Below are 14,087 nucleotides of genomic sequence, written 5' to 3'. Positions count from 1 at the left end.
AAAGCCCTAAATCACTAGATAATAAATAAACAAATAAATAAGTGAACTTAGGCCAGAGAGTCAGCAGTCATATTTAATAGCCAAAAACTTTACTTCATTTACAAGATGACTCTTTTGGCTCATGCACTAGGCCTGAGCATCTTACACATCCTGTAGCTTCATTTGCATCTATTTTTTAGGTTCTATGTTCTCAGAGGACTTAATTAAAAGATGCTAAACAGGAAAGTTATGGTATCAGACAGGTATACAGTAAGTTAGCTTGTTTTGCTCTAGTGATTTTAAACCTTCAAATAGAAGTAATATTCTCACTTCCAAGAAGGAAAGGAGTTCTACCTAGAAGGACATTTGTTCAGTTTGAGAGACTCTCAACACAGTTTTGAAAGACTGAAGAATCTCCCTCTGCCATAGACAATTAAAATTGAATGACATGGTGACGTTTCATGCAAGTCCTCATTTTGGGTTGAGAAGCAACAAATTGTATTAGACAGTAATAGCCTGATTTAATAGTAACAATTAGGAAGATCTAACTGGGTCTCCACTGCAGTACAGTGCTGTACAAAAAAGACAGTGATCTTCAAGTGATGACAAAACATTTCAGTGGACAGGTAGGAAAAAGTTAAGATAAGGATGAGAATCCAAAACATTCTTTATTAGATGTTAGTCTTTAGCCTTTTTTTGGTTAGAGCCAGGTACCCCAAAATGACTTTTGAGAACATGGCTTCTGTTGTGGGGGCTTATTAGTATTTTCTGACTGCAAGTCTGAAGCAGCATTGTAAGAGTCTTCTGAAGCCAGAAGATGCATAAAGACACTCATGAGAGAAAAAATGGCTCTCCAGCCAGGTCTAGTACCCATACCCAAGTAGCTGGAACCTGTTTATTAAAAAACACGAAGTTTATATCAAGCCACCCTGCAGAAGAGCCAAGGAAATAACTTCTCTTTACAGGAAAATTTTATTTAAACAGGTTAACTTCGTTTTACATAATGCTTCAGTGCATTCTTTAAAACAAGAGGAAATTATCTCTTTAAAAAGTATTTGTACATAAAGACAACAACTAGGAAATCAATATAGTAATGTTCTGAACTATCCCTAAAACATGCACAATTGCACATAGACTTGTGGGTGGTCATGGTGTGCTAAAGAGAAGAAGGATACTTCACCATAGGTCTTCCCAGATAAGTCACTAGGACTGCAGACACAGATTTCCAGTTAGCTCTGCACTGGCCGACTCTCGCTTAGCCCAACTAGTGACAGAAGTGAACAAGAATAGGGGGTCACCAACATGTCAGATGCCATCTCTTATTGCAGTTGAAAGAGTCAGATCTCAGCTGGCATAAGTCTAACCCAGGCTGGGTTGGGTACCAGTTTGAAACCTTCAAGTCACACTGTGCAGTAGGCAGCAAAGCAAGTTTATGCTGGAGCAGCAGTTTGGTTTTAGTGCATGCTTTCATGGGGACCTAATACAATGTGGCTCTCATGCATTTCCCAAGGCCAGAGAGTGCAAGAGCTGTTCTGTGCATCAAGCCTCAGTATGTGCTTCTGTGATACCAAGTCCAGCCACCAGATTAGGTCTTCCCCACCACCCCTGCAACTTCACTTCTTAAGAACCAGAATTTCTATAGTGGAAAAGCAAGCTAGCACAACAGGACAGTCTGGTGCTAATGGAGTTCAATGTGCATTAAGTCACCCTTTTTTTTTTTTTTTTTTGCAAATTTGCTTTTGGCTCTATTTCTTCTTCCACAGAAAAAAAACAAACCACCATAAAAAAAAAAAAAAAAAAAAAAAACACCAACAAAACACTCAGAAAGAAATCCTGAGCCACTTGAAAGAAATTGGCAAGTCATTCACAGTGCAAAGGGAACATGTTTCTCTGACACACCCCACCAAGCATGGACATGAGCTACCACTTCACTTTTCATAACTGGACTGTGCAGAGGGCAGTCCTATGATGATCAGGGTGTCCAAGACAATGAACTTATAATTGATTATAAAAAACCTTTAATTAGGTGCTAGATAGAGCCAGTCTATGGGATTATTTTTGGCCCTCTGAGCTTCCTACAGCAGCATTAGTCGGGGACCCCTGGCCTTTGGTTAACTTTGGTGCTGTTTCACACTATTCATTAGAATCTAGGATACATGTGTAGACAAGAACCCCCTTAAAAAGGAGGGATTCAAACAGTGAGATTTAGGCAAACTGATGATTCTGTCCCTTTTCTGTATTCAGTGTTTTCAAAACACTTGGCAGTCTACTGGGATGGAAATGCAAAAAACACAGGGCACTTCCCCACCAACATGCATCCTCCCTGGAATCCAGAGCAGCAGTTTGGCCCCAAATCCACTTCATATTAAGTGACACATTTGCACTAAGTTTTAGCCTCCTCCATAATCAAAGTAAAACAGGATAGGAGAGACACACAGACACCCCACAAAATGACAAAGCAGTTAAATTACTGGAACCTTAACCAGCCACAACCATTTCCTTTACTCTATCAACTTAACCATGAAGTAAGAGCCAAGACAACAGGTGGAAAACCATTTCAAATGTGCCCAGTTTATCCCTAATCCCCTTCCCCGGCCTACAGTACAGATCTCCAAGGAGATTCCTCAAGGAAGGGGAGTTCCAGTATGGAAGGGGGACTTTTTCCAAGAACCTCATTTTGGTCTAGCTTGCACTATTCTATTTGTGATGTCGACCAGGATTTGCATCCATGGCTCTTAGATAAAGCCCCAACAACCAGGCTCTGGAGGGGGCAGGGGGGAGCAGGGAAGGCTCTCAGTGAAGTACTGCGAAGGCTTAAGTATGCAGGGAGAACTGGGTCCCCACATATTAGCAAAAGAATAGCCTTTCACCCCTCTCTCCCCCATCCAACATTCACCCACCTTTCACTGGGTTCTCTCCAGCCCTCTCCTCATAGAGAGGGAAGGCAGGCCACTAATACTACCACTCTATTTAGGACACTCACATTAAAGTGCAAAGCCGCATGTATACATGGATGAGCATGCATGTATCCTCCTGAGCCAGCAGCACTGCCCACCCTGCCAAGATGCTCTGTAGAAGACATAAGAACACAAACAAAACAGAACCCATCCCAAAAAAATCCCTTCAAGTAGTTTTAAAACATGCCCCACCCCCCTCAAGGCTCAAGCTGTTCAGGGCCAGGTGACCCAAGGGGGCTGCTTGGGGTGATAAGGCAAAAAATAAGTCTGAAGTCCTGGAAGGATGAAAGAATGAGGTGTCAGTAGTGAAAGACTGAGTTATTCTGTGGGTTGCTCCTCCATACACCCTGGTGATCTCATCCTTGGTTGATCAGCACAAACTGCTTCCATTTATTTTTGCACACAGCTTGGCCAAGTGAGCCCACCGCAGGCAGCCGACACGATGATGTAGATGATGACCTTGGGGAAGAAAGCACTGGTCATGTGGAAGGAAGATCCTACCCAGTAGGGTATAGCACAAGGACAGTAGCTGTCAAACCTGGAGTTTGGAAACTGAAACCATCTCTGCCAGCAACTCCATTTAATGAGTCATTTAAACTCTGCTCCACTTACTCAACTGCAGCACAGAGATAATGACATCCCTATGGCACCAACTGATTGGAGGCTCTACCAAAGTACTTCAACACATACAGCACCTTTAATTATGCCTTCATACTCTCAGATGAAGGATGTTAGAGTACCCAGGCTTATTATTACAGGTGGGTGAGTCAGGACAATTTGTAGATACACAAGACAGAGGTCTGTTTGGAGCAGTCATTAAACAGGAGCATAGGCTTGTCCGGAGATGGTTTATGCCTGCCCTCAGATACTCTCACACCTAGTGGTGGGTCCTAAACTTCACATAAGCCTCAGCTGGATATTTCTATGGGCAGGATTTTGCCATCCCTCTAGTGCTCATCCAACATGAGGACACCAGCAAAGTGCAGGTTCCCAGCCTCAGATGACTCCAGAGGAGTCTACTAGCTATAGGGGCTAGGTGATTCCCCCTTGCAGACTGTTGCTTTGGGAAGGATGGAAGCACAGGCAGGGTGGAGGAAGGAAGTAACACAGAGGGAAAAGTGTTAACACCCAAACCTTCCCTTAAAGGAGGTGGCATTACAATGTTTTGCACTTACAATGGATACTATTATGATGATGATGGTAAGCTTGAGATTCTTCATACACATGGCTCTGGCAAGGTTCCTGCTTGTAGTTTTGAATGTGACAGACTAGAAGAGAGCACAACAACACTACTCAGTCCCCAAGCATCACTGATCACGCCTAGTCCCATAAGATTTAACAATGTCCTAAGGTATTTGGAAGCACTCATTCCCACCCCAAAATCCCTCAGCCAGCAAGCCATGCTGTGTACCTACCTCACTTTTGATCAGGGGATTATTTCATCCAATGGAAGTAAGATTTTGCCACCAGTCTTTAACAAGAACATGGTCCTAGAGCAGTTGAGGCATCATGCTATGAAACCCCAAAATCAGAACGTGTCAGGAAGTCTAGAGTAAGGCTCAAAGTCCACCCACACTAGACCAGCTATAAGTAGGTTTCTGGTCACTGGACTAGCAGTCAAGCACTGCCATCTTGTCCAGCTGCACCACCCTCATGTGTACCGTTTGCTACAGCAATTAACCATGACTAACAGGCCACCCAGGCTCAGGACTGACCTCCAAACTTCTCGTCCAGTAGCAGCTAGACACTGTCTGAGAAGAGGGTCCAGTCTAAGTCTTACCTTTGTACAGACCACTTCTGCAGACTAGTGTAGAAAAAAAGATGTAGAGGGAAGGCAGAGCTCGCATCTCTGAAAGCAAGGTTTGTCAGCTTGGCTTTGAGCCTTGCTTGTAGTCTATACCGTCTTCTGCACAGCTAGCCAGTATTTCCATACTCCTACTCTACAAGCAAGCAGTGGGGTAAGCCACATCAAGCTTATGTGCAACATTTACCTGGTTCTGTTTGCAGATTTGATATCTTAGTATAAAAGGAGGCACTGCATATAGCCCCACCACTGCATAGCAGCTTCATTATGAGTGTAATAGACCAGGGAAAGGAATTTGGCATTTGAAAGTCTTCTTCAATACTTATCTTTTACCAAGGTGTCCACTTAAACAAAAAAAACTTAGAGAATTGAGTATTTATTTATTTTTAAATATAGAGAAACACCCCCCACCCCCCATTCATTTCTCAGAGAGATGGAGATAGAAGGACCTCATCCCAAACTGGTCTCTCAGACTCAAGAGACTGCAGTACCATATCAACTTCAGTTTATGGTATTCTTAGATGTTTTACAGGCATAAAGCATTTGGAACAGGTTAAATCAAGAATCTCTGTAAAAGAGAAAATTGTTGCGTATTCCTTGTACAACATCTTCCAATTGAAAAAACAGCTGAAGAAAGAGAAAGAACTTTAGCAGCACCCTCTACTGGCTGTATTTGAGTTTTCTATAATGCCATTTATTTCCCTTACCTTTAAAGGGCTAGATCTGATCCAATTTCAGTTTGCAGGAACTGAGACTCATGTCTAGCACCACAATTCACAGAAACCAACCAGCAAGAGCCATTCACATATGGCACCATCACCTTACTGTACTTTCCCCTAACAATGTGAAGTTCTGCTTCTGTGAAGATGTGCAGCTACCAGTCTGAACAGCTGGGCATTTAGTTCACATCTGAGGCCAGTCAGGGCCAAGAACTATGCCCCTATAATGAAGGGCATAGATTATGATGATTGGGAACTACAGCATGAAAGGAAAAAACAAACAGACCAGACCCAACCTTTGCCTACTAGGAAGAAATGGAAGGTAAGAAACACCAAGGCCTACATAGACAATTGTGACATGTAGGCAGTAGTGCAGTTTAAGAGGAAGATCCTTTGAGCTGTCACAACCCAAATGAACAGGTGCTAAGCACTTAATGGCATACAAGTCTACCCTTCACTGGGCATCGGTCTACATGTAGAGTACAAAGGTACCTTGAACTACAATGGACAGATCAGGCTCGTCAGATCAGGTCGCACTAGAAGGCAGCCACATGGCTTGTACCAGCTCATCATGCATTGAAGACCAGAACTTAAAGCCCATAAACCTCTTTTGCACTGCTTGTATGTAGCTCCAGCACCTGGGTTTTGTGGCCACACACATTCCCTGCACGATATAAAAGCCCAGATTCTCCTAATCACTAGGGCCACCTATATACATGATGGACCTCTGCTCATTAGCATGCAGAGCTGTTTCAAATCAAGTCTGCTGGACCATGCTAACTAGTGTTCTCCAACAGCCCATCACATTCATTCAGCATCTCTGCGCTTCAAAATGGTAGTGGGGCATTTTAACTAAAGCTTGTCAAATAAGCTTTAGTTAAAGCACCTGTGCTACCATTCTTAGGCACAGGGACACTGAATACATAATGCTGAGGGGGCTTTAATTGGAGCAGCTCTCAAGAGTTGCTTTAATTAAAGCACGCCCCTCCCTGCCATCTGGGAGCACATGTATTGACACTCTAGTATCTTACCATAAAGACCAGTTACCAAAAGCTTCCCCAGCACCCCTTAGACATATCTTCAAACTTACTGAGTCAACAAGATTCTCTGTTTTGTCTATCAGCAGCTCCAGCTTCTCTCCCCTTTGGGCCACTAAGTCTGAGGAAGGAAAAACATACACCAATAATAAGAATCCATGGGATAAGTCAGCTTTCATGGCCCCCTCTCCCCAAGTCTCTTGCTACTACTGCAAGGTCAAGAGGCCTCCCATTGCTATAGTGAGCACTTGTCAGACAACTGAGTGGTACCACAAGCTACCCAACAAACACTACACAAGGGAAGGAGAATGGAGCTACAGGTTATAGAGCTCCACTATGCAAATGTCTGTCCCCCCATTTTGGAAGGGACAACTATACTTTTTCCTTCCCAAAGTAGGCTAGCACCAAGTCCTTAAATAGCCCTCCCCCCCAAAAAACCAGGCTGTATAGGGATTGGTCACTTAAAAAGAACTTGAGGTTTTGAAGGTAGCAACACCCCCCCCCCCCGCCCCCCATGAAGCTTCAAGCCAACCTACAGAACTCCAAAGAAGTGCATGTGAAAAAGAATACAAGCTTGACTCTAGAAACAGTTGACAAGTTAGGAAAAACCCTTGAATTGTTGAGTTATTTTTTACATGGCAGTGCCAAACAACCATGTAGATTTTTAGCCTGGAGGAAGTCATGTTTTTCCAAGTTAAGTCTTGATCCCCAGGTGAAGGACCCTCAAATGCAGCGAGGGATTATGCTCCAAAAATCTTACCCTGAAGAATGACCTATAGTTCAAGGATGTATTGAGGCCAAGTGTTCATGATGCAAAACAAACCCAAGCAGGATTTTGGATAGATTGGCAGTTTTTTTAAACAGCTCTTCAACCTTCAGCTAATACTGATAGCCAAAAAGCAAGCAACTTTTCCTACAGAACAAGTACTTTTGTAAAAAACAAAAACAAAGAAAAAGAAAAAAAAGTAATAAAGTACCTGCTAACCAGGGAAAAATGCTGTATGTAACCAAATTCCTGCTGCACAAAGTGGCAAATAAACCCCGACTTCAAAAACATCAGTCTAACAGCAGCTGCACTGACACTCTTGGAAAAGTGTCTGTACAAGGCATACACAAGAGACCTTGGACAACAAGTGCAGGACAGGAAGTAAAAGCTATATACCTATGTTTCGGACCATGATGCCTTTAAGTTCATCCACTTGAGCTTGTGTCTCTGCCATCGGGTCAGAACCCTTGTTCTCCGAGTGGTATTTCTGTAAGACAAGCAGAGGGAGGCAGTGAAGGAAACAAAGATCACTTCATTCCATCTTAACATTCTCTAGTCTTAATGAGCTTCCTGCCATCAAGGGGAAAAAGAAGGGGTGGGAGGCAGTATACTTTAAAGATTGTATGGGATGGTTTGCCTCAGGCAGAGTTGGACTAGATTAACTCTGGAGGTCACTACCAGCCTTATTTCTCTCAATTGCACCTTTCAGAAGAGCTGATCATACATACCCCTGGGGGATACACCCATCTGTGGAATCCATGTCAAAGTTTTCAACTATCTCCTGATAGGTGGCACACATCTCTAGTCATGCAAGGTGAGATCTTCCAGAGATCCCATAAGTCTGCTGTCAAAAACTGAAGCATCCCAAGCTGATGGGTACTTTTGAGAGAGTCTGACTTCCAACAGATAAGACAAGGGAGTCGACAAGAAGCTAGGTACATGGTCCCAGTCAGCTTCCTGGCTCCAGTCACTAGACCCTTCCTACCCGAAGATGGGAAGGGTAAACAACAACCCAGCATTTCATACTACTTTTATACAGGTGAACCCAGATCTTTTCTTATCAGGTTGGCTTGCAATTCACTCAGTTGGCATCAGGCTGCCAAATGAAGGAAAAAGCATGCAGCTGTGTACTGCAGCTTATTTCAAGGAGCACTGTTTATCCATAGCCTCAGTGCTGGGAAGGTGACTGAAAGGAGCCAGCATCCTTTGAAATAAGAGCTCCAGCAAACAGCTGGACATTCCACAGTCCCATGTAGCCATTTGCTGTTGCTATACCCAACCCCAGCTCATTCACAAACCCTCACACAAGGGGCAAAGAAACAAAAGACTTGTAGTAGATCCCCAGAGTCTTCATAATGTACTCAGCATCTGATCCCCACATGCCAGTTATTCACTTTTAGAGACAGCTCTGAATAGACGGTTAGGTTCCAGTAGTAATAAAAGCAACACAAGCTCAGAAAACTATGACAGATGAACAGAGTCAGCAAGAGCGACTTGACTAAAAACAGACAGTTTGGACCTCCAGGCTGCCTATCCAGTAATCAGATCTACAGAGTAGAGAAACCAGGTCACTGCTTAGATTCTGTTCTTCAGACCAGCTTGGAGAGGGTTTTAAAGAATTCCCCTTTAAAATTATAGCCAGGAAGTTGGTACAGGGCTGGTTCAAGAGCAGCTTCTGAGGAACATTTTATTCCCAGGGTTTCTTGGATAGCATGTGAGCTCCCTTGCTGGCTGTCTTGATCTGTTCTCTCCTAGTGGCCTGCACTTGCTCAACAAGTCTGCAAGCTCAGGGGAACACAGCATTCAGTTTCCAGGTAACTCGGACCACAGCTGGCCTTCCTCTTTCTGAGCCCCCTCCTCAATACTCTGCCAGGAATCCTAGGACTGCAGAATACAGAACAGGTTTGCAACTGGAAACAGACAGTTTAGAGCTGTTAATCTGGTTTGAGATAGCAAGAAAGGAAGAACTTAAAAATGCTTGTACCATCCTGTGCAGTGCTAGATAGCAATGTCACATGACTAGAAACTGCCACCAGGTCATAAGATCAAAGGAAGGAAGACAGCAAGTTTGTATTGTGTGCCTGTCAAACTAATCAGCAAGCCCTCAGTCTCCTTCCTGTTCTCCCTCTAAAGCAGCACTGCTTCTCCTTCTGCCCTCTCCTCACTTCATTGCCAAGATCTGGGTCTTCCAACTCAGCTAAGAATTTAAGCCCATCAGCTTTGCTCTGCAACCAGTCATTTGGCTCCCATGGTTTGTTCATGGAAAATTAGCAGCCTCTAGATTTGACACACCTCCCCCCCAAATTGATTACCTGAGTGATGGCAGGAACCAGGACAACAATATGATGTGCATCATTGATAAACACAAGAACTGAAACTGCTGCCTAAGCAGCAGTACCATCAAGTTTGTCCCAGGGAGATGCTCATTTATACCTGACAGAACAGATGGACCAGTCCGTTAGGCATGGTACCAGATCCTGTAGTCCTACCATCCTTTGCAACAGCTGCACAGATCAAGCCATGCCCCTCCCCTGCCAGCTTCACAGTTTTAAGTAAGGGACTAGATGAACAAGGTTGATGGCTAAAACCCCTAGTGGAGTGGTTCAAGAACCTGTCATGGTGAAACTGCTCTGCATACCTGTTTCCAGGAAGCACATGTGGAGCTGGACTTCAAAGCAGATGTGGGAGAAGGAAGTGCTCCTGCCTTCATTACATTTATCTGATAAAACCAATCTTATTTCCTTTTATGACCAGGTGATCTACCATCTGGACAAGGGAGAAGAGACTGATGTCATAGCTTGGCTTTAAGAAAAAGCCTTTGATCTGGTATCCTCTTAGCAAGAGCGGCCAACTGTGGCCTCACCTTCACCATGGTCTGCTGGCTGCGGAATTGGCTCCGTGGTCGGACCCAGAGGGTCATCATTGACAGAAGTCAATTGTGGTGCGCTGCGACCAGTGGGGTCCCTCAAGGCTCCGTCCTTGGGTCTATACTATTCAACATCTTCATTAAATGATGTGGACATTGGTGTCAGAAGCAGACTGGCCAAGTTCAATGACACCAAACTCTGGGGTAAAGCATCCACACCTGAGGACAGGAGGGTGATCTAAGCTGACCTTGACAGGCTCAGGAAATGGGAAGATGAGAACCTGACGGTGTTCAATACCAAAAAAATGCAAGGTTCTCCACCCTGGGAAGAAAAACCTGCAGCCTGCTTATAGGCTCAGCTACGGACGAAAGGGACTGGGGGGGAGGTCATGACTGACCACAAGATGAACATGAGCCTGCAGAGTGATACTGCAGCTAGTAAAAAGTGAACAAAATGCTGGCTTGCATCCATAGATGCTTCTCAAGCAAATCCCAAGATGTCTCATTCTCCCATTGTACTCAGCCTTGGTGAGGCTGCAGCTAGAGTACTGCGTCCAGTTTTGGGCTCCACAATTCAAGAAGGATGGGGGAGAAGCTTGAGAGAGTCTAGAGAAGAGCCACACGCATGATCAGAGGTCAGGAATACAGACCTTATAATGACAGGCTGAGAGCCATGGGGCTCTTTAGCCTGGAAAAGCGCAGGCTTAGGGCTGATCTGATGGCTGCCTGTAAGTTTAAATCAGGGTGCTCACCAGGATTTGGGGGAACATCCATCTACCAGAGCGCCCCAAGGGATGACAAGGTTGAACAGTCACAAACTCCTGCAAGACCGTTTCAGGCTGGACATAAGGAAGAACTTCTTTACTGTCTGAGCCCCCAAGGTCTGGAATAGACTGCTGCTGGAGGTGGTTCAAGCACCTACTCTAGATGCCTTCAAGAGACATTTGTATGTTTATCTTGCTGGGATGCTATGACTCCTGCTGACTTCCTGCCCCTGGGGCAGGAGGCTGGACTCGAAGATCTTCCAAGGTCCCTTCCAGCCCAAATGTCTATGAAACCTATGAGAACAGGTAAGCTAAGACAGCCCCACAGCAAGTCTCAACCAGGGTACTACTAAATCCAGGAGTTATGGAAGGGTGCCTTGAGTCTATAGAGGTTGAGAACTACAGCTCTAGTGAGTAGGTGATAAGCAGAGTCCCTTCTAAATGGGTAATGATAGAATAGAAGGGATTCATACATGAGCCAGGATAGTCTTGGGGAGATTGAAAGATCTTAAGACCATCACTAAATGCCATGAGATGCAGGACTCCCCTCAACTACACCAGAGTTTGATCAGGAGGTTCCTTAACAGAATTAAATCTGGCCTGGGCTCAGAGGTCTACTAGCTTGGCTTCAGATTAGTAGTTACCTAACGGTAGATATTTTCACTATAGTGAAAACTCCAGCAGAAAGGCCAAGCCCATACTGAGAGTCCCTGAAAAAAAAAAGGTCTACACCAAAATTGAAAAGGACAACCCACAAGATTTGAACTAAGGCAACCTGAAGAAAACATTATCTCATGATAGTTAGGAGGATGAGACAAGCAGATTTGAGCAAGGCGAAAACAAGCCTGAAGACCTAATGGTCGCAGCAGCTTCTATGTCCGAGTCCTGCAGTGTGTCAGTCTAAATGTGATGAAGTAGTCGGAAGAGCCAATCGCACCTTGTCGTGCATCCGTAGGTGCTTCACAAACAGGTTTGGGGAAGTGATTCTCCTACTCTACGCAGCATTGGGTCAGACAGCAGCTGGAGTAGCGTGTCCAGTTCTGGACACCACAGTTCAAGTGGGATATGGACAACCTGGAGATGGCCCAAAGAAGGGCCACTTGCCTGAGTAGAGGCCTGCAGGGAAGGCCCTATGAGGAAAGGCTAAGGGACCGTAACCTCTTCAGCCTCTCCAAGAGAAGGCTGAGAGGGGACCTTGTGGCAGTGTACACATTCATGAGGAGAGAGCAACGTGAAGTAGGTGACAATCTGTTCACCAAGGCACCCCCTGGAATGACAAGGAACAATGGCCATAAGCTATTAGAGAGAAAGTTTAGGAAACAGTTACATTAGGAAAGAGTTCTTCATGGTCAGGGTTGCCAGGATCTGGAATGGGCTCCCAAGGGAGGTGGTGCTCGCCCCATCTTTGGGAGTCTTCAAGAGGAGACTGGACAGGCACCTGGCTAGGATCACATGACCCCAGGGTTGGTAACTTTTCTTGCCTGCCAGGGGCTGGGGGTTGGACTAGATGGCCCACTGAGGTCCCTTCCAACACTATGAATCTATAAATGCAACCACCTCTTGAGGGCAGCATTAGTCTTTGATCTACCAGGCTGTTCTGGTCATCAAAAAAAAAGATTAGTGTACTGTGGCATGTTTGTACAAAATGCAGTTCAAACTCATTAGGAGCTGATAAGCATGGATCTTGGTTTTTTTAAAAAAAAAAAAAAACAAAATAGTCTAATAAAAATCCCAGGCTTTGTGTTTTTCTGAGATTAAATGGACATCACATACACAACCAGACATGCAGTGGCATTTCATTTTAATCATGGGAAAACTGGGTTTTTATTAGAGAGTATGGGATATATTGATATAGGTATCCCATCTATAAGTTTATTAGATTTTTTTTTTTTTTTAAATTAAAGAACTTGGGAGACATAGATATGGGATATAGATATCCCACAGAGGCAGGCTAGACAAGTTTATCTGTCACAATTTGATATATGGAAAAGGGAAGCCTCCAAGCCCCAACACACACGTTATATAATCCATTTCACTATGCATTGGTCATTTGTCCCTTAAGAAACAGTCCTGGTAGTGCACCCTGTTGCACAGATTATTTCCTACTTGCATGGCACATCACCACTTCTAATAGATGCTGCTGGTGTAATTAGGCAAATACCATAACGCAACAACATGAAAAGGGTTGACATAACTAATACCCACTGAAATAAGCATGACTGGCACTCCCTGTAACTAGCTAAAAATAAAGTCCCTTTAGACCTCTCCTTACTGTACTCTCAAAAAATGCATTCACTTTTGACTTAAGTTGGTTTGGGAAATTAAATCTCTGGAAGGGTTTGTACTTTTTCATTTACTGGAGTGAACACTCACATTACTAACCACCATCTGTAAGATAAATGACACGCACCATTTCAGTTAGGCCTACATAAAAAAATAAATAAATAAATAATAAAAAAAATATGCAAGGATGAGTTTAAATAGCCAGGTGTCAAGACTGCAACAGCACCCTTGTTTCCTGTACAGCTGAGAGCACCAAAAGCTGGTTAGACTATAGAGCGCACACAAAAAAACCCCACACAGAATGCACCATGTGGAAATCTGACCGCAAATTCACCTATTTTTATTCCCCAAAAATCTCCCACCCCAACCCCAGCTGGTTTTGGCTATGTTGGGTGTGGATGTCAAGTTAAAACTTGCCCAACTAGGACTGTTAACAGTGACACTGGTGTTGCCACAACCGCTCCAAAGAATCTGAGAACGTAATCAGAGCATGACAGATACAAGCTGGGTACATGAACTACCCAGATGATTTCTCCGATCAGATACAGAAGATACCTTGATACTATCAAGGAGTGCAGCATAGCTTATCCACTACTGGTTCAAAACAAATACATGCCCCAACCAGACAGAAGATATTTTACTGAAAAATGAACTATAGCATAAAAGTTCATGAGGCCCCTCATGTCAGAACATACACACAGACCAGAGCGACCAGTTAGGCTGCCATCAGGCAGTGTCAATCAGTCCTGTTCAAGCCTGCAAATTCAGAGGCAGATAGCCTTAAAGAAGAGTCTGTAGACTCAGGCTTAGGACCATAAGAAGAGCAACTGGGGATGAGGAAAGATGGAAATAGTGTGGGTGCACTAGATGGGTGCAATAGGCTACAAGCTGACCTTGACAGGTTGCAACGGT

The 14,087-nt window shown here is 44.2% G+C and overlaps 1 protein-coding gene across 4 annotated transcripts in view; it reads right to left on the bottom strand.

Annotated features, from left to right (window-relative positions):
* Positions 1-2,021: 2,021 nt before the first annotated feature.
* The window catches only part of VAMP7 (vesicle associated membrane protein 7), a 29,940-nt gene continuing 17,874 nt past the window's right edge, over positions 2,022-14,087 (bottom strand). For all 4 annotated transcript variants that reach the window (XM_019540311.1, XM_019540314.1, XM_019540313.1 and 1 more), the window contains exons 5-8: positions 7,659-7,749; positions 6,550-6,617; positions 4,112-4,204; positions 2,022-3,395 (exon numbers count right to left, since the gene is read on the bottom strand). In XM_019540311.1, coding sequence (XP_019395856.1) covers positions 3,327-3,395; positions 4,112-4,204; positions 6,550-6,617; positions 7,659-7,749 — 321 coding nt within the window. In that variant the 3' untranslated portion in view covers positions 2,022-3,326. The remainder of the gene's footprint in view (positions 3,396-4,111; positions 4,205-6,549; positions 6,618-7,658; positions 7,750-14,087) is intronic.

Source organism: Crocodylus porosus, unplaced genomic scaffold (assembly GCF_001723895.1).
Source record: "Crocodylus porosus isolate Cpor-Errol unplaced genomic scaffold, CroPor_comp1, whole genome shotgun sequence".
Taxonomy (NCBI): domain Eukaryota; kingdom Metazoa; phylum Chordata; order Crocodylia; family Crocodylidae; genus Crocodylus; species Crocodylus porosus.
The sequence above is the reverse complement of the archived record's forward strand: the minus strand, read 5'-3'. Positions and strand labels throughout refer to the sequence as shown.